At 43.7% G+C, this 27,911-nt stretch overlaps 1 protein-coding gene across 1 annotated transcript; it reads right to left on the reverse strand.

Moving 5' to 3' along the window:
- Positions 1-9,174: 9,174 nt before the first annotated feature.
- On the reverse strand, positions 9,175-26,175 carry LOC114703224 (valosin containing protein). The gene is made up of 17 exons (XM_028883986.1): positions 25,833-26,175; positions 20,334-20,445; positions 19,988-20,160; positions 18,684-18,826; positions 18,067-18,197; positions 16,199-16,330; positions 15,526-15,628; positions 14,260-14,393; positions 14,046-14,181; positions 13,250-13,362; positions 12,655-12,819; positions 12,440-12,562; positions 11,957-12,169; positions 11,461-11,769; positions 11,046-11,201; positions 10,007-10,161; positions 9,175-9,855 (listed from the first exon to the last, which is right to left on the reverse strand). The coding sequence occupies exons 1-17, from the start codon at positions 25,847-25,849 to the stop codon at positions 9,750-9,752; spliced, it is 2,421 nt and encodes an 806-aa protein (XP_028739819.1). The 5' UTR covers positions 25,850-26,175; the 3' UTR covers positions 9,175-9,749.
- Between the last annotated feature and the right edge of the window lie 1,736 nt (positions 26,176-27,911).

Here is a 27,911-nt window from a genome sequence, read left to right on the forward strand (position 1 = left end):
TCCAGGTGTGTGCCACCATGTATAGCTTCTGTATCTTTCTAATCATTTCTTCTCAGCTTTACATCTCCATCCTGCTCTTCTCTCCCCTTGAATCAGCTAATTTGCCCCCAAGGCCACAAAAACAAGCGTTTTCACATTTTGGTCCTGTATTGAGACTTGTGATTTGCCTGTTTTTGTTTACTATTTGTTTACTGGAGATTAAATCTAGGGCCTTGCAGTGCTCAGCAAGTGCTCTACCACTTGGCTAAATCCCCAATCCATTTTCACATTTTTTTTTATTTATTTTTTTTTTTTTTAAGACAGCGTTTCTCTGTGTAGCTTTGTGCCTGTCCTGGAACTCGCTTTGGAGACCAGGCACTCACAGAGATCCACCTGCCTCTGCCTCCCGAGTGCTGGGATTAAAGACGTGCACTGCCACCCCGGCCAGCCCCCATTTTCACATGTTTAATAATTGCTGATTTACAGGTTTTACCCCGTTTTCTGGTGCACTGTTGGCTGGGTATGTACTAGCTTTCTCTGGCAGATAAAACAATTCAGACAAAACATGTTTGCCCCAAGTCCAACACATCTCATCCAGCTAAAACCAAGGGACTGACAGAAATGCAGCTCCTTTCTGCCTTGTCTTTTCCCAGCTTCTGGAGGGTCCTCACGAACCTTGGCTACTAGCTCCCTTTCCCCATTTCCAAAGCTATCAAAGGCAAGACAGGTCTTTCTCATATTCCATCTCTCTAGCCTCACTTGTCTCTCTCTTCCTTTTGGGGGAGGGGGACTGGGGATTGAACGCAGGCAGGATCTTGAAAATTCAAGGAAAATGCTTTACCACTGAGCTATATCCCTAGCCCATCTTCTACCACTTTAAGGATCCTTGTAATTATGTGAACCTACCTGTACTAACCTAGGCATTGCCTGGTTTATCAAACCCAGAGCTTTAGCAGAGGATAGGCAAGCACTCTAAGTTATAGGCCCAGGCTCCATATCTGTCTTAAAAATCAGATGATGGAGCCAGGCATGGTGACACATACCTTTAATCCCAGCACTCCAGAGGCAGAGGCAGGCAGATCTTTATGAGCTAGAGGCCAGCCTGGTCTACAGAGTGAGTTCCAGGACAGCCAGGGTGACACAGAGAAACCCTGTCTGGGAAAAACAAACAACGAAAAAAATCCAATGATAGATGACCTTATTTCCTCTTTCATCCTTAATTCTTTGTATGTCCAGTAATACATCCCCAGGTTACAAAGACTAAGGATGTAGACAAATTGACAGGCATGGTGGTGTGGTATATACCTTTAATCTAAGCATTCCAGAGGCAGTGTCAGGCAGATCTGAGTTCCAGGCCAGTTTAAGCTACATAGTGAGACCCTGTCTCAAAACAAGATGTAGACATCTTAGAAGAACATTATCCTACATACAAAATGTATCAATTCAATTAAATTCCATAATGAAACAAATTACTTTGCATGTTAACTTTAAAACATTAAGAGAAAAAAAGGTACGAACTCAATTTCTTTTTTTTTAATAATTTATTTTTATTTTACGTGCATTGGTGGTTTGCTTGCATGTATGTCTGTGTGAGGCTGTCAGATCTTGGAGTTACAGACAGTTGAGAGCTGCCATGTGGGTGCTAGAGGTGAACCTGGGTCCTCTGGAAGAGCAGTCAGTGCTGTTAACCACTGAGTCATCTCTCCAGTCTGAACTCAATTTCTTATGCTAACTGCAAACATTTCCTTCCAGTTTTGTTTATAGTGACTTTTGCTGTAGTTTTAAATTTGTCAACATTCTTCTTTATAATTTCTTTTTTTTTGTTTTGAGGTGGGATCTCATGTAGAATAGGCTGGCCATAAACTTGCTATGCTAGGATTCCAGGCATGTACCACCCCCGATATCTTTATGACTATGACTTCTAAAGTAGTTTCTGGAACATTTATAGTTTATATATTTAGGCTGGTAAACATTTTATTATGGAATTTAGTGAGAATCTAATGCCCCCAAAATAATGTCCAATTTCACCAATACCATATTCTTGAATTCACTACATTAAATAGGCCATAGTGCAAAATATGGGACATTTTCAAGTAGCTCTAGACACGATCCATATGACCTCATTTTATCCTCACTTTATGAAAAACTTACTTTTCCCTTTTTTTTTTTTTGTTTGTTTGTTTGTTTTGTTTTTCATAAGGTTTTTGTGCAGCCCTGGCTGTCCTGGAACTCAAATTGTAGACCAGGCTGACCTTAAATTTACAGAGATCTGACTGCCTCTGCCTTCCAAGTGTTAAGATTAAAGGGGTACACCACCACTGCCCAGCAAAATGTATAGCCCAGGCTGGCCTTGAACTCATGATCGCCCTACCTCTGCCTCCTTCAGCAAATTCTATGTGCATGTACCACCACAACCGCCTTAAGTCCATCATTCTTTTTTTTTTTTAAGATTTATTTATTATGTATGTATTTATTATGTATTATGCATGCTTGTACACAAGCATGCAGCATCAGATCTCAAATGGTTGTGAGCCACCATGTGGTTGCTGCAAACTCACTCAGGACCTCTAGAAGAACACGCAGTCTCTCCAGCCCCCAGCCCATCATTCTTAATTCTTCCTATACTCATCTGATTTAATCTATCAATCAAGCCCTAACATACCATCCATCTCCACTATCACTTTTGTAGTCCAGTCCCTTCTCACCACACTGGCTGCCCTACTCCTTCCATCTATTTTCCACTACTGCAGTGCTCTAGACATCAACACAATCTCAAGTGTGTGCCATAAAGTTGAGTAAAAGGAACAATGCTCACCTAGCATGCACAGGACCCTGAATTCAACCCCAAGCATTGCAAAGGAAAAGAAAGCAAATCTCCCTTCACAACCAATTTGTCTTTTGTCTTTTTGAGACAAGGGCTGGAGATTCACTATGTAGTCCAGGAAGGCCTTAAATTTACAATCCTCTTGCCTCAGTCTTCCAAGAGAGAGACAGAGACAGAGAGAGACCGAGACCTTGAAATGATTATGTACACATGGTGGCTTAGAACTGTAATCCAGCAACTGAGATACAGATATGAGGAAGCAGGAGGATTGCTGCAAGTTTGAGGCTAGCCGGGGCTCTATAGTGAATTCCAAGTCAACCTTGACTATAGGGTAACAACCTGCCTCAAAAAAACAAAAACAAAACAAACAACAACAAAATCAAACCCTACCTAGGTGGTAGGGACACCTAGGTAGTCCCAGCCCTCCATTCTCAGGAGTTTGAGGCCAACTTGGTCTACTGAGTGAGTTCTAGGTTACACAGAGTAACCCTGTTTGGAAAAATCAAAACAAACAAAAAACTTTGAGCAAAGGGGCACATTGATGTAATTTGTTACACTGGTCTGGTCAAAATAGTTATAACATTTGGCTCACTAGGCAAAGTCTGAACATGGTGTGGCTATCAGACTGGTTCTTGACACACACACCCCAGAAAATTACTAAAAAGATAAATTTATTAACTTTTAAAATTTTATAAAATTAACTTTTACTCGCTAAACCATTGAGCTATGGTTCAGTGGGTAAAAGCCATTTACTGCCAGACCTGACAGCCTGAATTCAATCCCCTAAACCCACACAAAGGAAACTCCTGCAAGCTATCTTTTGACCTCCATACTTGCCACCCACAGACATACCCACAAAACACATACATACAAGCCTACATACACACAGAAACAATTATGAAGTAATAGGAAGCCAGGCATGCTGACACACACCTGTAATCTCAACAGTCAGGAGGCTTAGGCAAGAAGCCAGTTTGAATTCAAAGCTAGCCTGGGACACCTTGTCTTAAAAAATCCAGGAAAGGGGGGGGGAGGTGGCACACGCCTTTAATCCCAGCACTCGGGAGGCAGAGCCAGGTGGATCTCTGTGAGTTCAAGGCCAACCTGGTCTACAGAGCGAGCGAGATCCAGGACAGGCACCAAAACTACACAGAGAAACCCTGTCTCAAAAAGCCAAAACAACAAAAAAAAAATCCAGGCATAGTGGTATAAGCCTTTAATCCCAGCACTCCAGAAGCAGAGGCAGGCGGATCTCTAAGTTCAAGACCAACCTGGTCTATCAGTAAGTTCCAGGACAGCCAGTACTGAATAGTGAGACCCTGTTCCCCAACCAAAAAAGAAAATGCCAAAAAAGTAGTAACTCAAAAGGAAAAAAAAATTTTTAATGCTACATGTAGGGTAGAAGATTAGCACATACCTATAACCCCCCAGCACTATAGAGGCAAAGTCAAGGACAAGCTCAAGGTCAGCCTGGGCTATGAAATGGGATACTGCCTCAATAAACTAGTTACTAAAAGGAAATTAATTAAAATACATGTAGGGCTATGGTATAGCTTAGTGATGGGACATTCATTTAGCATGCATAATTCTCAACATGGTAAAGAAAAAAATAAATACATGAAGAAACACATTTACACACCTATCTATAGGAAGATGATTTCTGGCCACTGGAAATATTTTTTGCTAGGCATGCTGTAATTACAGCTGTAATCCTAGCACTTGAACAGCTTAAGCAAGAGGATCATCCCAGATTGGAAGTCCATATATTGAGACCTTACCTCAAAAATAATTTTGCTTTTATTTTTCTAAATTTCTATAATGCAAATTACTTTTTTTTTTTTTAATTTTGGTTTGGTTTTTGTTTTTAAGACAGGGTTTCTCTGTGTGACAGCAGTGGAACTCACTCTGTAGACCAGTCTGGCCTCTTACTCATAGAGATCCACCTGCTTCTCCCTCCCTGCTGGGATCAAAGGTATGTGCTACCACACCTGGCTCTCATTACCACTTCTATAAAGGTTATTTTTAAAGTAAATTATAAAGCTGTGTATTGCTGTGCACATCTCTAAGCCCAGCACTTGAAAGGATGACAAAAAGGAAAATCAAGGTTGAGGCCAACTTGGCCTCTCAACAGACTGCCTCAAACACCCCAACCCCCAAGGGTAAATATAAATTATGAGCACAACAATGTGTATATAAATGATAACACTGTACTATATTCATAGAAGTTGGATGATTGGGTTTTCCTTAAAGGTAAAAGGTTAGATATGATGGCACATATCTTTAATCCCAGGACTAAAGAGGCAGAGGCAGGCAGATCTCTGAGAGTTCAAGACCAATGCGATCTACAGATCTACAGGGAGCTCCAGGCCAGCCAGGACCACATAGTGAGACTGTCTCAAACAAAAAGGTGGAGAAGGGAGAAACTGGTGAATGGCTCAGTGGATAAAGGTGTTTGTTTGCCGCCAAGACTGACGACCAGTGTGATTCCCGGGATTCCATGGATAGAGAACTGACTCCTGAAATGATCTGACCTCCACTTGTACTTCTTACTATCTGTCTCTCTCTCAGGAGGCAGAATGACTAATGGTGAGAGCACTGGCTGCTCTTCCAGAGAACCTGTTTCTCAGCTGGCAGCTCACAACCACCTGTGGTTCTAGTTCGAGGGGATGTAACACTCTCTTCTGTTCTGTGGGTATTAGGCACACATGTGTGGTACAGATAGAACTGCAGACAGAACACTTATTTACACAAATAATTTTTAAAAATAAATTTAAAATGCAAAAAATAAAACATAAGGAAAAATGGGAAAAAGGTGCATTAGCTTTTTTGTGTGATACTGAGGATCGAACTCAAGGTCATGCATAGGCTAGGCAATCTACACCCCCACCTCAAAAATGAGTTAATATTAAATCTGGCAATATTACTTCCATACCACCTTTAATTTCCCACATTTGTAGCACAAAATGCACTCTGGGGATATGAAGTGCTTTGGGTGGTTCCTGACCTCTCCAAACTAACTCAGGTACATTTCTTCACATGCCTAACCTTACACTGCTCAAACACGCCCTGCGACCTAAATATTAGCCTCCACTTCTGCATATTCTCTGGGATTCTTATTTTGGTATGGTTTCCCCCTTGTTTTCAGTCTCTGTGCCTTTGTTGACAACACATTTCTCTGCAAGTCCAAACTTCAGGGCTTTGAGAGCTTCCTGTTCTTCCAGAAGACCCAAATTCAGCCCCAGAATTTCATAAACCACCTGTGACTCCAGCTCCAGGAAATCCTACTCTCTTCTGGCCTTTTGAAGTAGCACACAACGCTTAAACGCACACTCACATAACTGAGAAATAGGTTGGAGGTGATAAGAGTGCTAATTTACCTAGGATACACAAGGTTCTAGGTTAAATCCCTAACCATCACTACCACAACAAAATCAGTCATTAGCTAGGAGAGGTGATACAAGCCTTCAATCCAAGCACTCGGGAGACAGGCAGGTCTCTCAAAGTTCAAGAATAGTCTGATCTACCTAATGAGTTCCAAAGACAGTCAGGGCTACAATGATATCCTGTCTCAAAAAATTTCACTTGACATGAGAAGTTTGGCATTGTACATCCTCTAAACTTTCTCAAGGGAAATTCTGAGAGTATCTTGGGTCCAAATGTCTTTGGAAGTTATTTATACTCTATCTCGGCCTTTGCTATGTTGGCTCACTATAATGTATTTTATGTCTTTTTTTTTTTTTTTTTTTGAGATCGTAATTACATTTCCTCCTTCCCTTTCCTCACTCTAAACCTTTCCATACATCCTTTCTTTGCTTTCAAATTCATGGCCCCCTTTTTCTGCTGTTACATGATATGCCACATTCTTGACCTGAAATTTACTCTCTGATCACAGCACGCCCTTCTTTTTAAAGATTTATTTATTATGTATACAGTGTTTTGTTTGCAAGCATCCCTGCAGACCAGAAGAGGGAGCCAGATCTCATTACAAAACGGTTGTGAGCCACCATGTGGGTACTGGGAATTGAACTCAGGACCTCTGGAAGAGCAGTTGGTGTTCTTAACCTGAGCCATCTCTCCAGTCCCAGCAAGTCCTTCTTATAGAACTAACTTATAGCACAGAGAGCATTTTCAAACACTTTAGCTAAAAAAGTTGTTTAAGAGGTCCAACTGTCAATCCTTGTATGACAAGTAAAAACCATCCTAATTCACCTTTCAGTAATTTAACCTATATCTTCTGTCTTGGGGAAAAAGATCCATGTTTTTTTTTTTTTAAGTTGGGTTTATATATATCTATGTATATATATACATTTAATTCCTGTTTTTAAAGATTTGTTTATTTATTATGCATACAGTATCCTGCTGGTGTGTATGCCTGCAGGCCAGAAGAGGGCACCAGATCTCACGATAGATGGTTGTGAGTCACCATGTTGTTTCTGGGAACTGAACTTAGGAACTCTGGAAGAGCAGCCAGTGCTCTTAGCCTCTGAGCCATCTCTCCAGCCTTATCCATGTCTTTTGTTACACTTATAGCTTGATGAAGGAGTCCCAAGTCTTTCTCCTTATAGGTCAGATTGCCAACCTACAAGGATGACAGCGACAGTACAAAGTGGATAGAAAGACTGTAGACCACATAACTGGGAATGCCCCCATGGCAAGAGGACTGAAAGCTAAGTGATGGGGAAATTGACTCAAATCCTACAGTATAAAAAGATCCATTTTACTGAACAAGTCCAGAGATGTTCCAGTCTGTAATAAGCCAATCTAAGTATCTTATGTCTTGCAGTTAGTCTATACAGACTAGAACTTTTTTTTTAAGTGTAGGTTTTGGGATGACCAATTCTGCTCGGTGGATTGATAATTATTTTCACTGTATCAACCTCTTGGGGCAAGGTTATCATGGTACTGACTTCAGAAACAGCAGTCATAACTATGGAATATTCTTGAATGACCAAATTATACAGAACTGGGGGGTATAGCTCAGTGGACAATGCTTGGCTGGGATGCACAAGCCTCCAAGATTTTAAGATATGTATGTTATGTGTGGCTATGTGCTAGTAATGAAGGGGTGGCACATTACTGGAGTCCTCTGCAAAGAGTATGAGCTTTTAATGGTTGAGTCATCTTTCCTGCCCAAGATCTTTTTTTTCCTTTTTACTTCTTTTTTGAGATAGAATCTATGTATCCCTGACTGTCCTAGAATTATTTAGACCAGGCTAACCTCAAACCCCAAGATCTGCCTGCCTCTGCCTCCTGAGTGCTGGAATTGAAGGTGTGAACCACCATACCCAACTCTCCAAAACTTTTTGCAAATTTAGTAAGAGTATCCCAACTTAATCCTTCAGGATAAAGGGCTCTAGAGACCTGGTTTTCTATATCAAATATAGGAAGGGGAACACATTCACCACACATGTAGCTCCACCAGGCTGCTCCCCCTCATTACAGTCCTATCACTGATGTTGAATACATAGTCCAAGAAAATACAAAAAACGCCATCCCCAACCAACCTGCTCAATAAATGTTCAATTAAAATGTGTTAAATAAAAGGGGTACACTGCTTTTAGGAAATCCTGGATGTCCATCAGAGAAGGGAGAAGGGATTTTATTGGGGTCTTCAGGAGTGTATGAGTTACAAAATATTTTTTTTTAATTTCTGATTTAAGGTCTTCCCACTGACAAGATACACTCAGTGGCCAGTTTGCCCCAGAGGTATCCTGGCATTATCCTGTCCCTGGTGGGTTTTCCCCTCGTGATAAGAAAAGGAATAAACACATTTCCATCCTTAATTATGGATCAAGGGTATGAAAGAAAGCTGGGGAGATAGATGGATTAGTGAACAAAACACTTGTCACATAAAGTGTGAGGACCTGAGTTTGAATCTCAGGACCCGCAAAGCCAGATGCAACAGTATGTAATTCTAGTGCTCCTAAGGCATCATGATGGGAAGGAGAGAAAAAAGAATCCCTGCCAGGCAGTGGTGGCACACACCTTTAATCCCAGCACTTAGGAGGAAGAGGCAGGTGGATGTCTGTGAGTTTGAGGCCAGCCTGGTCTACAGAGCGAGTTCCAAGACAACCAAGGCTCTTACACAGACAGAGAAACCCTGTCTCAAGGAAAAGAGAGAGAGAAAGAGAGACAGAGACAGAGAGAGCCCCCCCAAAAAACCTCCCAAGCCAGGTGTAAGAAAGAGCAGAGACTAGTATCAAGAAAGGTGAGGGTGAGAGAGGACTGACACCCACCACTGTCCTCTAAGCTACCTGCATGCCAACCACACTTACACAACATCAGGTATTTTTTTAAGTGTGAACTTGTGTTTGGTCCCGTGTATACTCAGTAGCCAGAAAAAGAAGAGGCACAGTGGCCAGGACTCAGGCTCCATTTTGACCCAACATTTATTGTCCTTTTACAACATGTCATTTTTTTTTAATTTTTAAATTTTTTGGTTTAGAAACTGCTTATGATTAGTCTTCCAACAGTAACTTAAAAGCATGTAAAATAAAATCAACCTACTTTCTATATCAACACCCAGCAAACTGTGACCCCTCGTCCACCTACCCAGGTTGGCTAGGGGAAGGGAGGGCTTGGGCAGCATTGAAAGAAGTACAGATACTTGACTGTGTGTGGTGATGGGGAGGGTAGTGCCTTGGTTCACACCCCACAGGTTGCCTGCACCACCCCAAACTACAACAGAAATGGTGTAGTAGGCCGAAGGCCCAATTCCTTGCTGGTAATTCACTCTTCACCTCCCAAATGAAAATCACTTTTATTTTATCGCTTTTGTAATTTTTTTGCACAGAAAACCCCTGTCCAGAGTCTGACTGGAGCTGAACTGTTCAGACTGAGGAATGGAACAGGCCATGGGTACACCCCTGGTCCCTCTTGGGTAAGCGCTCCCACCCCCAGGGAACAAGGTCCAGCCAGGCCAGCTCGCTGCATGCTGGCACATCACTTAGCCATACAGGTCATCGTCATTGTCTTCTGTGTACACACTGCCACCTGTGCCACCTCCACTGCCCTGGCTGGGGCCAGCTCCACCCTGGTTCCCTGAAGGGAATCTGTATACACAAAAGAAACCAAAATAAGGATATGGATAGGGCCAGTGCAAGGTTTCACAACTACTACTCTAGCCTCCTTATGACTCCCACCACTGTTTCTACAAGTCCCCCAAGCAACTTAGCAACTGCCCGTTGCCACCAACAAGATTACCTGAAGCTGCCAAAACCTCGACTCTGTTGAAGTGTCTGGGCGAACATTTCATACTTCCGAATGTCATTATCACTGACAGAACGACGGGCAAAGCGCATGGCTTCTTCAAAGTGATCTCTGCGGATCTCAGGCACTGGATCATCCTCTTCTACTTCCTGTAAAGTTGATAAGCACAGACCACTATGCTAGTTAGGACCCAGCTTGCAGTCTATCCCTGGCCTCCTTACACTCCCATTAGTGCAGCAGTCTAGTGATCTTTGACTCTCCATCTCCAATCCAACCTTAATCAGATTCCAGGCCAAACTTCCTAAAAGTAGACCACTGCTCTGTTTAAAAATGTGCCAGTGCATCCTGGAAATGGGAAAACTATACAGATAGAATTCTTATCAGTGGTTGTCAGGGGCTTAAGTGTCCTAAGAGCACTTTTGCTCCTGCTGTAGCAGTTAACAAACTCAGATGTGTGAGATACATAGAAATCAGTCCTAGAAAGGGTGTATAGCTCATAAGACTACTGTACCACAGCTCTTCAATGCTCATTACACACTATATTGTACACTGTTCCACCTAGAAACTTTACTTCCAGTAACATATACTTTGTAGTTGCTTTTTATTTTTGAGACCAGGCCTAGACTGGCCTGGAAATTCTGTCTTCAAACATTCTGATTTTTTTTTAATTCTTTTTTTAAGATTCATTTATTTATTTAATGTACATTGGGGTATGTCTATATGAGGGTGTCAGATCCCTCATGGCATCAAGTTTAAACAGAGAACATAGCCAACCCATCTCTCCTACATGGGTTCCCATCCTTTTTTTCTGAGACAATCTAATGTAGTCCAGGTTGGTCCTGTACTTCATCTTCCTGCATTCACCACTGAGAGCTGGAATTAAGTATGCACCACCCCCAGTTTAGTATTCATTTTCTTAGATACCCTGCTTAATGTCTTCTCAGTCAAGAGACCTTTCTAATACATTCCACTCTCAACTGGATCATGGACAATGGTCCCCAGACTGGCATATTTGGACAGTGCACTGACTCACCATAGCTGATGGATTTGTCTGCCTCTCTCGTTCTCGCCTAATCTCACTCTCAATAGATTCACGAATGGCCAGTTTACAAGCACGCTGGCAAATCTCTGTCAGATCAGCTCCAGAAAAGCCATTAGTCATCTTAGCCAGGAACTCCAAATCCACATCCTAAAGGAAGCAAAAGAGCTACGTTAGCATTGTGCCTTCCTCCCACGGGGCATACAGATCTACATACACTTTCTCCTGCCTCTGCCACCTCATTTTATTCTGTATTTCATAAATTATCCTAAAATTCACAAATCTTTCATGTTCCCTTGAGCTAACCCAGAAATCCCCAATGGCATCCTACCCAGCAATCAAAGAACATTCTACATTAGCTTCACAGAAAAAAAAAATCCCTATGGCTGGCTGATAAACGTGCACCCGCCTTGGCAACTGGGGACTTGCGCAGGTTAGCTTTTAGGATGGCAACACGGGACTTCTCATCAGGAAGTGGGATATAGATGAGCTGATCAAGACGGCCAGGTCTTAGGATAGCAGGATCAATGATATCAGGCCTGTTGGTAGCTCCAATGATAAACACATTCTTTTTGGTGGACATGCCATCCATTTCTGTCAGGATCTGATTGATGACTCGGTCAGCAGCTCCACCACCATCTCCAATATTACCACCACGAGCCTTGGCAATTGAATCTAACTCATCAAAGAAGAGTACGCAAGGGGCAGCTTGCCGTGCCTGTGAGAGAGAAAGAGATCAACTCAAATATTGACACAACTAGATTTCTCAGACTTCAGAAGAAAATAAAATAATCATCATGCCCCAACTGAGCTTCCTATAATAAAAAGTTTTGACTCTGGAGAAAAAGCCTCTTATACTACCATGCCCCAAACATATGAACATCAGTCAGCCTCTGATAGCTCACCTTGTCAAAAATTTCTCTGACATTGGCCTCAGATTCCCCAAACCACATGGTGAGCAGTTCAGGGCCCTTGATGGAGATAAAGTTAGCTTGGCATTCATTAGCAATGGCTTTGGCCAGCAAGGTCTTCCCACAACCAGGAGGTCCATAGAAGAGAACACCTTTGGAAGGAGTCATGCCAAATTTGAGGAATTTGTCTGGATGCTCCACAGGATACTAGAAGAAAAACAAAGATGATTTAAGGGCAACCTCCATATTTGAAAATAAAATCGTTAATAATCAGAAGCATATCATCTACTTTATGGTATATTCTATGATCTATAGTGCAAGTTTTTTAAAGATAGGCTCCTTACTATCTAAAACTGGTTAACAGTAGCTTCTGAGTTGTACTCACAATTCTAAGTAAATTTGAGTCTGAGACCAAAAAGGCCAATTACTACATACTGAGGCAATGACCCACCACCACCCTAGAGTAAATTAGTCTACCTGAACCAGCTCCTGAAGCTCCCGTTTGACATCCTCCAGGCCTCCAATGTCTTCCCAGGTTACTTGTGGCACCTCTACCACAGTTTCCCGAAGTGCTGATGGATTGCTTTGACTCAAGGCCCACTAAAAAGGATGTTTGAAAAAAGTGAGGATGGGGGGGGGGGCACACAACAAAATATATATTTGTGTTCCTAATTTGGGGATATGGTCCTTACCCGGAAGTCATCCATAGTAACTGCCAAGGAATTCATGACCTCAGCATCAATGGTCTCATCCTCAAGGTCAATGAGGTCCATTTTTTTCCGGATGGCCTGTAGAGCAGCCTCTGAACACAGAGCTGCCAAATCAGCACCCACATGGCCATGAGTCTCATTGGCTACCTTCAGAGAGAAGATCAAAAACAGAATCTTGACTCCATCCCATGATTTCTATCTGATTCCTATTTTCTTGAAGAGATATACTTTAGCAGACCTTTTACTGGCAGTGGGGTTAAATACCCAAGCCTGGATTTGGGAGCTAGAAATAAAGCAGCTCCAACAATTCATACTTTCTCTAAAACAACAACTAAGAAGCATATTCCTGCCCTGAAATCAAAATAATCTCCACCCAGATCTAAAAAAATGAAAAGACAGGATCTTGCCATGTAGTCCACACTGGCCTTAAACTCAAGATCCTTCTGCCTCACTCTCCCAAAGTTCTAAAATTACTGTTTGAATCTTCTCATCTTAGGCTATGTTTGTAGTTAGTCCCTTGCAACTTCCTAAAAACAGAGCTACCCTAAGTTTTGACCAGCCATCATCACCACTCCACCTGTTCCAAGTCCACATCATCTGCCAGTTTCATGTTCTTGGTATGGATCTGAAGAATTTCCAAGCGTCCCGTAGCATCAGGAATTCCAATATCTACCTCTCTGTCAAAGCGACCTGTGGGACAATGCAGGAATGTAAAACAGTGGTAATTTCTGGTCTACAGAGAAGTCACTCCAGAACTCATTTAGAGTTAACATTAAAGCCTCACAACCTGGCAAACCAAGATTAGGTGGTTACTCCAGAGCAGTGGTTCTTAACCTGTGGGTCACCAACCCCTTTTGGGTCAAAGGGCCCTTTCACAAGGGTCCCATATCAGATATTTACATTATGATTCATAACAGTAGCAAAATTAGTCATGAAAGTAGCAATGAAGTAATTTTATGGTTGGGGGGCTCACCACAAATGAGGAACTGCATTAAAAGGTGGCAGCATCAGGAAGGTTAAGAACCACTGTTATAGATGGAATACAGAATGGAAGAAGACCTTAGGCCCTGCCATGGCAAAGAACTTAAAAGAAATTCTGAGGATTAAGTAACTTTGATCAAAGACAGAGGTGAGATAAGGAAATCAACCCAGCAGAACTATAACATACCAATGAGTAAGAACAAGTTTGGTTGGGCAGTGGTGGCATACACCTTTAATCCCATCAGTCAAGATGCAGAGGCAGGTAGATCTCTGAGTTCGAGGCCAGCTTGGTCTACAGAGAGTTCCAGGGCAGCCAGGGATACACACAGAGAAACCCTGTCTTGAAAAACTAAAACAAAAAGAACAAGTTGGAAAGAATTTGAGATCTTTACCAAATCGCCGTAGGGCCGGGTCGATGCTATTGGGTCTATTGGTTGCTGCCATAACTATCACGTGTGCTCTCTGCTTTAGGCCATCCATAAGGGTCAACAACTGAGACACGATACGACGTTCCACTTCCCCATGAGTCTGTGAAGACAGTATGTCTGGTTAGAAGCTAAGTCAGGGCCTTTCAAGTCCCCACCATCCCCTTGGGAAAGTTCCTACTTTCTCTCTTTTGGGTGCAATGGCGTCAAGCTCATCAATGAAGATGATAGCAGGAGCATTTTTTTCAGCTTCCTCAAAGGCTTTACGAAGGTTGCTCTCTGACTCGCCAGCCAATTTGCTCATGATCTCAGGACCTGAAAAGATACAGAATAGACAATGATAGGGCCAATGAGGTAGCTTATGGGGTCAAGGTGCTTGTTACAAAACCTGATAACCAAAGTTTAATCCTGGACCCCACGTGGTAAAAAGAAACTAATAATACCCTCAAATTGTCCACTGACTTCCATGTGTGCATGATCATACAAACACAATAAATTAATAAAATAGCTCTTTTAAAGGCGACAAAAATCCCTCCTCTCAGCCGGGTGGTGGTGGCGCACACCTTTAATCCCAGGACTGGGGAGGCAGAGGCAGGTGGATCTGAGTTCCAGGACAGCCAGAACTACATTAAGAGAAATTCTGCCTCAAAAACAAAACAAAACACACACAAAAAAACAACTTTTGATTATCATGTCTTCAGGTTATCGGTCCACAAACTTTCTCAAGGGAAAAAAAAGACAGAGAACCCCAGCACTTGGGAGGCAGAGGCAGGTGGTTTTCTGTGAGTTTAAGGCCAGCCTGTAGTACAAAGCAAACTAGCCAGGGCCACGTCTCAACCTCTATCTCACCCCACCCTTCATCCCCCACCCTGAAAACATACTCATTCACCAGAAAATGCTTAAGTGAGGCTATAGAGATAGCCCAGGTACTAAAGAACCCACCTTAGAAGCATAAATACCCAAGTTAGAGAAAAACAGGTATGGTGACACACATTTGTAAACCCAGCACTGGAGAGGTAGGTGGATTCTTAGGGCTAGCTGGTTAGTCAACCTAACATACTTGACAGTTCCAGGTTTGAGACTTTGTCTCTAAAAAGGTAGAATGCATCTGAAGAACCTGTGTATGCATACCCCTACATAAGAACACATACACAAACAAACAAAAAGGCTAAAAGCTAGGCTGGAGAGATGCCTCAGCAGTTAAGAGGACTGGCTACTCTGCTAGCTAGAACTCCAGTTCTAGAGGATCTGATGCTCTTTTCTGGCCTCCACAGGCACTGCACTCATATGGTATACAGATGCAAATGCAGACAAAACAGAACAAACTTGTCAAAATAAAACAATTTTTTAAAATGTGCTAAAAGGTATGGGTGCAAATGGATGTGTCTGTGAGCTGCCCAACTCAGAAATGGGTCTAGACAGATACTAGATGGAGCAAGTTTCTTACCATTGATCAGGAAGAAGAAGGCTCCAGTTTCATTTGCCACAGCTCGGGCAATCAGGGTTTTCCCTGTCCCAGGAGGTCCATATAGCAAGATTCCCCGAGGAGGCTGAGGACAGTACAGAGTGGTTAGGGTCAGGAGCTTACTTTCCCCCAACTCCATCCATGCTAATAAACTAGCTTAACAAGGGCTCTAGTAAGCCGGGCGGTGGTGGCGCACGCCTTTAATCCCAGCACTCGGGAGGCAGAGCCAGGTGGATCTCTGTGAGTTCGAGGCCAGCCTGGTCTACCAAGTGAGTTCCAGGAAAGGCACAAAGCTACACAGAGAATCCCTGTCTCGAAGAAAAAAAATAAAAACAAAACAAAACAAAACAAGGGCTCTAGTGAGGGGTGAGAACCAGGGCTCTCTCTACCCTGATACTATTTAAGACTCTGGAGGCTAGAGAGAGCTCAGCATTTAAGAGCACTGGCTGCTCCTTCCTTAGGACTCAAGTTTCGTTCTGACAACCACCTGCAACTCCAGTTCTAGTAGATATGATGCATTCTTCTGGCCTCTGTGAATTTAGAGCCTTCTATAAACCCAAAGAATATATTACCTCTTTGGAATCAGTCACACCACTGATTAGACACTTGAGTTATTAAGCACCCTCCTAGAATCCTCAGAGCTCAGGATGCTCACCTTTACACCAATTGCCTTAAAGAGTGCAGGATGTCTCAGTGGCAGTTCCACCATCTCCTTTATCTGAGCTAGCTGCTTCCTGCAGCCACCGATGTCATCATAGCCTACTTCATTCAAGGACTCTTCCTCATCCTGAATATGGAAGAATAGAGAGAACAAAAAACAGGAACAGTATTGTCAGCAAATATACAATTTCTCTAAATCCTCCCACTATTTGGTGTGGGAAAAACATGCTGTATAAGAAGGTTCTCTTCTACACCGATCTCATCTTAAGCCAGGTATAATGGCACATGCCTGTAATCTCAGCACTTGGAAAGCAGAGGCAGAGAGGCCAAATTTGAGGCAAGCTCAGGCTACAAAGTGAGTTCCAGACAGCCTATAAAGCAATACTCTATCAAGGAAAAGAAACCAAACCAAAACACCCCCCCTCAAAAAAAAACCCACCCCAAACCTCCTCTCTCATAGTCCTTAGTCTCATTGATAAAGGATCCCTAAAAAAACTAAAGTTGCCAAGCGGTAGTGGCGCACACCTTTAATCTCAGCATTTGGAAGGCAGAGGCAGGCGAATCTCTGTGAGTTCGAGGCCAGCCTGGTCTACAAAGCAAGTTCCAGGAAAGGCGCAAAGCTACACAGAGAAACCCTGTCTCGAGGAAAAAAAAAAAGAGAGACAAGCTCAAAGCATTCAATAAAAAAACAAAAACAAAAATATAACAAAAAATTTAACAAAAACAAAATAAATAAGACAAAAAAAACTAAAGCTGATCTATACATGATTGGGCCCATCAACACCCATTTCGAATGGAGTGGATGGGTGGTTCTTAAGGCACCACCCCACCCTGAGGAGTTACAGGCAGTTCATAATGACTGCTGGGAGATGGAATCATATTCCTTAGTGGTACAGCCACTGTTAAGCTGTTGCTGTTCAATAACCTTCCCCCACGTAGCAAAGATCAATTCCAAATAAATTCAGTAGGGCCTCAAAAAAAATAAATAAAATAAAAATTTTTAAAAAAAGAAAGGAAAACAGAGACATGAAAGCAGGCAGATTTTAAGAGAACCAAGGTGGAAATCAATGGAATTAGGCATAGTGGCACATGCCTTTAATCCCAGCTTGGGAGGCAGAGGCAGGCAGATCTCTGAGTCTAAGTGACATAGTGAGACCCTGTCTCAAAAACAAACAAGCTGGGCAGTGGTAGAGCACATCTTTCATCCCAGAACTTGGGAGGCAGAGCCAAGGTGAGATCTCTGTGAGTGAGGCCAGCCAGGTCTACAAAGCGAGTCCGAGGACATTCAGGACTGTTACACAAAGAAACCCTGCCTCAATAATAAATAAATAAATAGGTGGGGGGTTGAAAGAAGTAATGAGAGGGATAATTTGACCAAATAGTCATATGGGTGCTGGGAATTGCAGGTAGGTCCTCTGGAAGAGCAGTCAATGCTCTTAACCACCGAGCCATCTCTCCAACCCATTTATATTTTTTGAGACAGGATCTCACTTCATAGTGCTGGACTCAAATTTACAGCAATCCTATTTCCACCTCCTAAACATTAGGATTATTGGCATGTACCACCACACTCAGTGCCAATCATTTACATCTTTTAAACTTCATCTCAAATCCATGGCATTGGGTTCTTTGAATAAATACTTAGATGGTTTTATTTTCCACTTCCATAAGGCCATCTAATCTCCAAAAGCATTCAGCTTAATAACCAACACAAATGCTACATGAGTGGTAATAAAATTGTAAGATGGGGATGTATTTCAGTGGCAGAGTACTTACCTAACATATACATGACCCTGGGTTCAATTCCCCAGCACCACAAACAAAAAACAGAAAGTTAGGAACTAGGATGAGGGAATAACTCACCTCTCGCTTGATTGGCTCCCCTTCACAGTGGATCACTGTGTCTGGAGCAACAATACAGTAAGGACTGGGATCTGTCTCTACTACTTTGAACTCCACAGCACGCATGCCACCCCGGACAAGGAAAATATCTCCTATAATACAAAGCAATATAAAGTGAAATTAGAGGTGTCAAGTACAAGACCAAGTGAAATTCTTCACTAGACCCCATGATCTAAAATACAAAGCTCACTCAGTAGATATTACTTATACCCTCCTTCTCGATTCCTTCCCGATACCAGGCAATAGTAAAACTCCAACCTGTACTGCATTCTTCTGCTACACCGGACTAGTATACAGAAAAGATATGACAAAAGCCCCTTTTAACTTTTATGGTATAGACAGCCTAAGCTTTCACTACAACAACAATGGTAGAGCTGTACACACACTTTCAACTTGACAGCCAGCAAAAGCAGATCATCCTTCAGAGATACTACTTACTATCATGGAGCACAGAAGGATGTAAGAGGGCAGACAAGTATGTGTAAGGATATATATATGCATGCTCATACATATGAAAACATGGAATTGTTCCAAAGTTCACTCAAGTAACAACCATTCTTAAACTCAGTTTCTCTCACCTTTCCGGATGGGTCGATAAGCTTCCAGGAAGTACGGCTTAAGGTATACCTCAAAGAGATTGCCAGTGATGCCTTCCACCGTGTCATCGATGGGTAGCACGTGGATACGTTTGCCATACTTTACATCAGGGCATGGCTGGATGCTGAGGATGACAAGCAGACTCCACATTACCAACCACACTGCAGCCCCAAGCACTGGGTGTCCGAAAGGGCCTGGCACAGACAGCTGATGGCAAGCGAGAGAGAAAAGGCAGGGATGGCCTTAGGTGGAGAGAAGAAGGAAAGCAGGGTGGGAAGAGGAGGCAAAGGAACAGCCAAGCAGAACCAAGACAAGTCACATCCACATGAGATAATAGAAGTCCACTCACCACTAAGGCAAAATTACGAATATCTGAAGGCCCACATATGCACAGTTCTACTACTGGGATCTTTAATATGGGATATTCAAGGATAATCCTTTCCAGTTAATACTGACCATTTCCTGTCTCTCCCAAGTGCTGAGATTACTGGAAATACAGGCATGTGCCACCATGTCTGGCCTTCTAACTAATATTGATAGCCCAGTTTTACAAGGGGAAAAGGGGATAGCAAGGTTTGACAAGTGAAAACTTTTGATGTCAAGTGAAAGAAATAAAAAAAACTGGAGACTGTGGAAGACTCATGCCTAGTTGGGTAGAAAAACCAAAATCATTCATACTAGAGCAATCCTAGTTCTACCTCCTCTCCCCAGGTTTACTTCTCTTTTTTGCTTTCCTTTTCCTTTTTGGAGACAGGGTCTCACTATGTAGACCATCACAGACCCACCTGTCTCTGTCGCCCAAGTGCTGGGATTTAAGGCATGCACCGCCAAACCCAACTGTAAGTAGAGGGATTATACTTCCCCAGTTGAGGGGGGAAAACAGAGGCCAGCTACTCCAGCACCATGCCTACCTGCATGCCACCACGCTCCCCACCATGATGATAATGGACTGAACCTCTGAAACTGTAAGCGAGCCGCCTCAATTAAATGTTTTCTTTATAAGAAAAACAAAAACAAAACAAAACAGAGGCATCAAGAAAGCCATGGAAATGCCGATTTGTCCTAAGGACCACGTAGAGGTGGATTCTGTAGTCTAGAAAGGTAAAGCCACCTACAGAAAACCCTGGAAACATGAGTCTTCCTCATGACCAGGTGGCTCCCTACATATGCAGCTGCCAAGTATTCCATCCTGGTTGTAATGGGGGGGGGGGAATAACGTTTATAATACAAGGTATAGAATCTGGCCTCACATCCCTACAAGGTCAAGAATCCATCCCCAACACACCTGATGACATCCCCTAGGCGAACCCGGAGGTTATTCCGAACAACTCTATTCATTCGAATCTTCTCATCAGAACATGTGTCATCAGAAAGTACAATGCATACAGCTTCCCGTCTCTTCTTTCCTTTTAGCAACACTGTGTCACCTCGGAATAACTGCAGTTCATCCATCTTGGGCTAAAAAAAAAAAAACATGGTTAAGAACTTTGGGTCACTGACCGTTAGGTAGGCAGAACCCCTCTAGGCTAGAATTCCCTATAAACCCCACTTTATCTGTCACTGAAAAAAAAAATGACAATAGAAAGCTGGGGAAATTCTATTTAAAAGACTGGACTGTACACCCAACTTACCTGGGACAAGGACACCACACTATTATCTTCATTGATGGCTTCATCAACAATTAACCGATTGGGACGGTTCTTTTGTTTGAGAATGGCTGTTGATAAATCATCGCCTTTTGAACTAGAAGGAAAAAAAAAAAAAAAACAGGTCAGGCCTAAGAGATACCGAGCCCATCAATCTAAGATTCACTTAGGCAAGAAAGAATGGATAGATGAAGCTTAAAAGCTCTGATAAAAGAAATCCAGCCAACTCATGAGGAACATAGTCAGCATTTATCTCATTCCCATTCCAGTATCTTAATATTTTGAGTGCTGTTCCATTCTGCTAGGCCCCTGGGATCCTATCCCAAGGTCAGGAAAGTGGCCAAATATTAAAAGGCATAACAGAAATAAAGGCTCAACAGCAATCAAGAGAAAAATTAGACTCTTAAGACTATACAGAACAGGGGCTCTACAGCCAGACCTATTAGGTGTAAATTTAAACTCTGGCTATGCTTAGTTGTGATCGAGATCATATTAGTTAACTTCTCTGGACTTCCTCATCTGTAAAATGAAGACTATAACCTACCTAAGGTTCATTCTTTTTGTTGTTGTTTTTCCAGACAGAGTTTCTCTGTGTAGCTTTGGAGCCTATTCTGGAACTCACTCTGTGGACCAGACTAGCCTTGAACTCAGAGATCCACCTGCCTCTGCCTCCCAGTTTTGCTGGGATCAAAGGCGTGTGCTACCACGCCCAGCAAGGTTCATTCTTTTAAATGAGATTTTAAAAATGTAAATGTTTTCACAATGCCTGGCACATGCTCACCATGATTAATTCCAGAGCTTTGAAAAAGTTTTCTTACTGCTTGTCTTTCAAGGGAATGAAGTGAGCCAGAGAAGGTTTAGGAAGGCCATGTTCCATCAAGTAAACCTCAGTACAACAAAACACAACTTTTAGCATTACCCTCCTCAAAAAATAAGCCAAGATGTGATGAATCCAAGAGTGATTACTAGTACCACAAGAACACCAAGCACAAAACAACATAAAACAAAGCCAGGTGTGGTGGTGCACGACTTTAATCCTAGTACTCAGGAGGCAGAGGCAAGCAGATCATGAGTTCAAGGCCAGCCTGGTCTAGTGATTTCCAGGACAGCCAGGACTACACAGTGAAACCCTGTCTTGAACCCCTCCTCCCCAAAAAAACAAACAAAAAACCCACACAATAAAAAGTAATATACAACAGGACAAAAACACATCTAGAGCCTTCAGAAAGAGGATCTAACTCAAAAGGAATTTCCTGGCCTTTCTGTAGAAGCACATGACTTTGGTTGATCCAGAAATAAAATCAAGAATTTGTTGTTTTGTTTTTGTGGGGTTTTTTTTGTTTTTTCTTTTTCCAGACAAGGTTTCTCTGTGTAGCTTTACGCCTTTCCTGAAACTCACTTTGTAGCCCAGGCTGGCCTTGAACTCACAGAAATCCACCTGGCTCTGCCTCTCAGTGCTGGAATTAAAGGCGTGTGCCACCATGACCAGGCAAAAATCAAGAAATTTTAAAACATGGGAAATTTCAAAACCTCAAATCTGGGTGGTGGCGGCACACGCCTTTAATCTCAGCACTGGGAGACAGAGGCAGGCGGGTCTCTGTGAGTTCAAGGCCAGCCTGGGCTTTAGAGTGAGTTCCAGGAAATTCGCCAAAGCTACACAAAAAAGAACCTAAATCCCTGCTAAGTCCCTGCTGAGCAGTGTAACTTTTAATCCCAGTACTCAAGGGAGGCAGATCTCTGAGTTTGAGGCCAACCTCGTCTACAGAGTGAGTTCTAGGACAGCCAGAGTTGCACAGAAAGACCCGTTTTGAAGAGGAAAAAGAAAAAAAGGGAAAAAAGAAACTACGTTCCTTTTTAATGTTTATTACCACATGTATTAATTATACATGAAGGGTTTCATTGACATTTTCATACATGCATGTATGTTTATATTAGCCCCTACAGCCCTCTTTTGTCCCTCTCCCTTTCCTCTTCCTAACAGCTGCCCTTCTTTCTTTAGTGATTCTTTGTGTATATGAACCAATTAGGTACATTAAGAAAGAGCTCACATGATGAGGGGTTAGTTATTTACAGGAGCAACTTGTCAGTGGCTACACTACTTTAGGAAATGTGTTCCTTTACCCATGCAAACCATTAGCTGCCAGTAACTCCTGAGGAACTGGTGAGACCTTATGGGCTCCTCCCAAGCAACTAATTTGCCATCACTTTCCTAGAAGCTAGTGTTAGTCACTGGACAGTGATACTAATTCCTTTCTTTCTACATTTATTTTTTATCTGTCTGACCATATATATGTTATGGTAGTTGCTTTGTCTTCCTACCATGTGGGTTTAATGGGTTGAACCTAGGTTGTCAGGTCTGGTAGCATGTGCCTTTACCCATTACACCGGTACCAAATGTCATAACTAGTTCATTTCTAGCCTTCACTTACTAGACTCAGTGGACTCTCCCCCTTGAAAAGTTACCTCTGGCCAGGAACAGTGGCACAAGCCTTCAATCCTAGCACTTGGGAGGAAGAGGCAGGTAGATTATGCATTTGAAGCCAGATTGGTCTACAGAGTTTCAGGCCAGGGCTATATAGTGAAACAAAACCCCAAAACACTTTTCTTCCAACCTCTGAGAAACATGAGTATTAACCAAAATAGAGATCAAACAATGGAAAAAGCAAATCAAGGGGCGAAAAACTATTTCTTTAACAAATTAATAAAAGCCAGGCATAGTGCTTCATGCCTGTATCTCAGCAATTGCCAGGAGACTCCAGACCAGTCTGAGTAGCATAGCAAGATTATTTCAATAATAATCAATTAAGTAATCATAAATGGGTATCTACAAAGCATCACACTTTTCTAGGAGCTGAGATGAGACAGCAAAAATCAAACAAAAAAGCACTGACACTGAAAACATCTTACCCTCACAGACTATTTTGTTGAGTTTTTATTATTTTAATAAAGGGTCTTGCTATATATAGCCCTGCCTGGCTATGTAAACCAAGCTGACCTTGAACTTGCAGTGATCCTCCTGTCCCTGCCTCCTGACTGAAATCAGAGGCATGCATCACACCACTCAGCTATGTTACATCTTTAACCATTACTTTAGATAAACTAGTTTCCCAGAGTAGTTTCTTTAGCTCTAACTTGCCTCCTCAGTTCAAAGGGTGTGTCACTTTGGCCACAATGCTGCTGAGATTACAAAAATAAAAGTCTAAATCCACCAAATTTTCTACTTTCCCATATCTATTCAAGATGTCTTCCCCTAGAGGCTGCCCATCTTATTTTATTTACAGGACTGGATTGAAGATAATACCTCAAGTTATCACTTAGTATAGAGAAAGAGCAGAGAGAGAGGGAGAGTAGCACTGAACGAGAAGAAAGAAAGAAAGAAAGAAAGAAAGAAAGAAAGAAAGTAAGAAGAAAGAAAGAAAGAAAGAAAGAAAACTGCATTTCAGGTCAACCTCCATCTGACTATCAGTCCAGACCCTGGCTCTAAAGCTGAGTGGGATGCCCTTAAAGACATGTAATTCAACTACCCATAGAGAGTAGAGCTGGTAACCTCTAAAAGAGCTGAGAGCAACTGCAGCTCTAAATGTGCTTTAGGGAAATCGCCTACAATCTACATGACTCAGGTCCTTTCCAGAACTCAAAGACCACACAAGGGAACTTGGAAGAAGTTCAGGAAAGAACCATCAACTTAGAGGTAGAAACCACCTATGTGCCAGATTTCAGGAATTTTAATTTTAAAAAAATCTGGATATAAGTGGGGAACACTGTGACTTTCTTATGACCCCATTATTTGGGGGGTGGGAGGGGTCAGCAAGACCAGGAGTTCAAAAACAGCCTTGACTACATGGCTGAATTTGAGGCCAGTCTGGTCTACACTGGGCAGTGATGGAGCAAGACTTTAATCCCAGCAGAAGCAGATGATGGAGTTCGAGGTCAGCCTAGTCTACAGATTGAGTTACAGAGGACAGCCAGGGCTACAGAGAAACCCTGTATCGAAAAACAAACCAAAATTTTAATAATTTAAAAGAAAAAAAAAAAAAGAAAAAAGAAAGGAGTCGGGCGGTGGTGGTAGCACACGCCTTTAATCTCAGTACTAGGGAGACAGAACCAGGCAGTTTAAGGCCAACCTGATCTACAGAGCAAGATCCAGGATAGGCACCAAAACTACAGAGAAACCCTGTCTCAAAAAACAAAAAAAAAAGAAAGAAAAGGTAAAATACTACAGAATATTTTAAAAGTGTATTTTGTTGTTTGAGGAAAGGTCTATGTAGCCCAGGAACTTCCAATGTAGACCAGGCTAGCCTAGAACTTTCTTTCAAGTGATAGAATTAAAGGTGTATACCACCCCACCCACCCTGGCTATTTAAAGTATTAACAGTCCTTTTAACTAAGCAACTGAGTGAATTCTTTATCACAAGGAAATGAAACTTAAAACATTTAATCGCCTCAAACTGCGAGAAGATTTGTATAGCTTCCTAGGCTTGCTGATTTTTGCTTGTTTTTTGTATGGGAAGCTCTAGTTTCTAAACTGAATGGGCTGAAGTGACTAGGTTTTATTTGATGCTTTCCTGAAAGATAAAGTTGGGGGGGCCGGGGGATAAAATCCAAAGACGCAGACAATCTCTGATAGTAGCTGCTTGGGGAAGAGATGTGTCTTTAAGAATTATTTAGGAGTAAAGCCAACTCTAACCTGCAATCTCTGAAACCTAAATAGAGAAAGCAAAAGCAAAACAAAACCAACTCAGATTCTAACTCCAGCACCTTAAAATAGAAAAACACCGTTCTGGACACAGCAAAAAAAAATACTAGTACTAGGTAAAGCTTCCAGGATTTACAACAGGCCTAACGTGGCGGGGGAGAAAAAATTGCCATTTGAGAGCTGCACGACCTGCCCTCTCCCTAACAGGCCCTCACGCCCCAGGGTGCAAAAGATGCCCACCTCGGGCAAGGCCGTCGGGCTCCACCGCGGCTGACCCGGCCCGGCCTTCCCCGGAGTCTCAGGGCTCCTGAGGCCTTCACGTGGCCCGAAGTCCACGCCCACTGGGCCCCAGTCGGGGCCTCCGGCTCGCAGTGTTTGCTCTTCGCGGGCTCGGGGTCTTCCGCGTACGGCCGGCCAGGCGGCCGAACGGCGCGTCCCGGGCCCAGAGAGCCCCGCGCCGGCGGTGGGGACCCTAAGGCCTACGCAGGGCCGGGACGGCCGTGCCGAGGGAGCCGGTCAGGCCGGCCGGGGCCTGCATGACACAGCACCATCTTGCCCAGGCTCCGACCCGGGCCCAGCGCGGGCCCGACCTAGGGGGCGCGCGGGTGCACAGCCCGGCCCGAGGCCCTCACTCGCCCCTTCCCTCCCCTTCCGTCTCTCTCCTCCCGGCCTAGCCTCTCGGACGCGGCCCCGCCGGGCCTAGCCAGCGCGGCGGATCCCACGGAGCGCGCCGCCGCGGCCGGCGGGCGGGCGGGCGAGCGGGGGGGCGGGCGCGCGCATCTACTTACTCGGCTCCAGAGGCCATGGCGCGCGCCTGTCCCGGTCGGCGGCTGTGGCGGCCTGAGGGTAACGGCTGCGAGAATGGCAGGCGACCGGCTAGGCCCGGGTTGGACTCACTCAGGCGGTGGATCAACAGCAGTGACGGACCCTCGGGCAGCCTCCCTCTCGCTTCCTCCCAGCGGCACCGGGGCGGCGGGCGGGCGGGAGACGCTGGCTCCTGATCCGCGAGGGGGGCAGCGGCAGCGACTAATCAAACGACGGCTGCAAACGCTTCGCTGAGACTGAGCCGAGAAGAGCCGAATCATCGGAAGGAAAGCTGCTCTCATCCCAACCAATCAGCGCCTGCCTTGGGACTCGTGCCCGCCCCTCCGTGCCTCTCCCCAGCAACCCGCAGACCACAACCAATCAGAAAATTCGCCTGTGGCCTGACCCCGCCTCAAGGCTGCAACACGCCTAGTAACGCCACGTCAATTGGCCGCAGCACTACGCTTCCTCGACGGATTGGGATCCTTGACCAATCAGCACAAGGAATTGGCCAGATCGCCTGGTAAAAGAGCCTTTACTCCCCTCCGGGGAGGCCTCTCCTACTTGGCTCCAGTTGATTGGCTCCTTAGTTTATAAGCTGCTGGAAGAACCTGGCACAATGGCCTGAACCCTTATTAGTTTAGTCGGGTTGTAATGATAACCCACGTAGGTAGTCCATTCCTCGCCAATCGTGGGGATCCTCTTACTACACTACAGTAACCCTCCGTGCTCCTTTAAAACACTGACTCCAACGAAGGGCGTGGTGAATAGGCTAGGTCTGTAATCCTAGCAGTTGGGAAGCAGAGGCTGGGGAATTATTAGTTGGATATAAACTCAGGATACCGGATCCTTTCTGAAAAACAAAACCCGGGCGGGCGTAGTGACATAGATTTATAATCCTAGCGTCAAAACACTATCTCAAAAATAAATTTTTAAAGCAGTGTGGTGGCACATGTTTTTAATCTCAACACTTGGGAGGCAAAGGCTGGCGGATCTCTGTTCTGAGTTTTAAATCAGCCTGGTCTATAAAAAAAAGAGTTGCAGCCAGCCAGGGCTTCACAGTGAGACCCTGTCTCAAAACTAGGTAAATACAATTTTTTAAAAAAAGCAAAAACAGCTGGGTATGGTGGTGTTTACACTAGATCCCAGTACACCACAGGCTTTAAAAGCAGGAGGGTTGAGAGTTTGAAGCCAGCTGGTGCTGCATAGCTAGACTAGGTCTACCAAAAAACACTAGCTCTAGCCACCCTTTCTCTGGACCCTAGTTCTGAATCAGCAGCTCCCCAGCTCTTAATCCACGCTGTTGACATTGTGCTCTCCTAACAAATCCCTCAGGTTTTACAATTTCTCGGGGTTCGGGAGTACATACTCCCTCCTACAGTGTATTAAATATTATCTGGGGAGGAAGAGCACTCGGGTTCAAAGAGATCAAGGACATTTGCAGAACACAGAGCAAATTCAGCAGTGCCTAAGAGCAAGAAAATCAACCACAGGCTCTGACTTAGGTCCTTGGGCCCCAAAGACAATTAATTGGCTCTCATTGTAGTCCACAGACTGTTAGCTCCGAGTGGCATCCTGATTCAGTTCACCCTTCACCTCCTACTCACACAGACTGATCTGAGACATTTGTTTCTAGATATGGAGCTACTCTGAGAAACATCTCTTCCATTTTTGTTTTGATTTTTTTGAGACAGCCCTGGCTGTCCTGGAACTCACTCTGTAGAACAGGCTGGCCTCAGATTCCACCTGCCCCCGGCCTCCCGAGTGCTGGGATTAGAGTGGCATACCACTTCTTAAGTATCATGTACCTACCCACTCTTCCCTAAGAGGCCTGTCAAGGTCATTCTTCAAACCAACTTCACTCACGTGGGCTTTCAGGTAACAAAGCCAGAGAGATGGCTCAGTGGTGAAGAGAGTGTAACTGCTCTTCCAGAGGACCCAGCTTGGATTCCCAGCACCCATGCCAGGTGGTCACAACCTGCTGTAACTATAACTCTGAGGGACCCAACGCCTCTGGCCTCCAAGGGCACCCACACACATATGGATGGCACACACACACATGA

Source organism: Peromyscus leucopus, chromosome 2, assembly GCF_004664715.2.
Source record: "Peromyscus leucopus breed LL Stock chromosome 2, UCI_PerLeu_2.1, whole genome shotgun sequence".
NCBI lineage: Eukaryota > Metazoa > Chordata > Mammalia > Rodentia > Cricetidae > Peromyscus > Peromyscus leucopus.

Bases quoted from the DNA above. Each gene is read 5' to 3' on its own strand.
- LOC114703224 (XM_028883986.1), bottom strand. The intron at 16,331-18,066 runs GTGAGTTATTCC...TTCCATATTCAG, and splicing joins GGGAGCCAATCAAGCGAGAG to GATGAGGAAGAGTCCTTGAA. The intron at 10,162-11,045 runs GTGAGTCAGTGC...TCAACTTTACAG, and splicing joins AGACAAATCCATCAGCTATG to GAAGTAGAAGAGGATGATCC.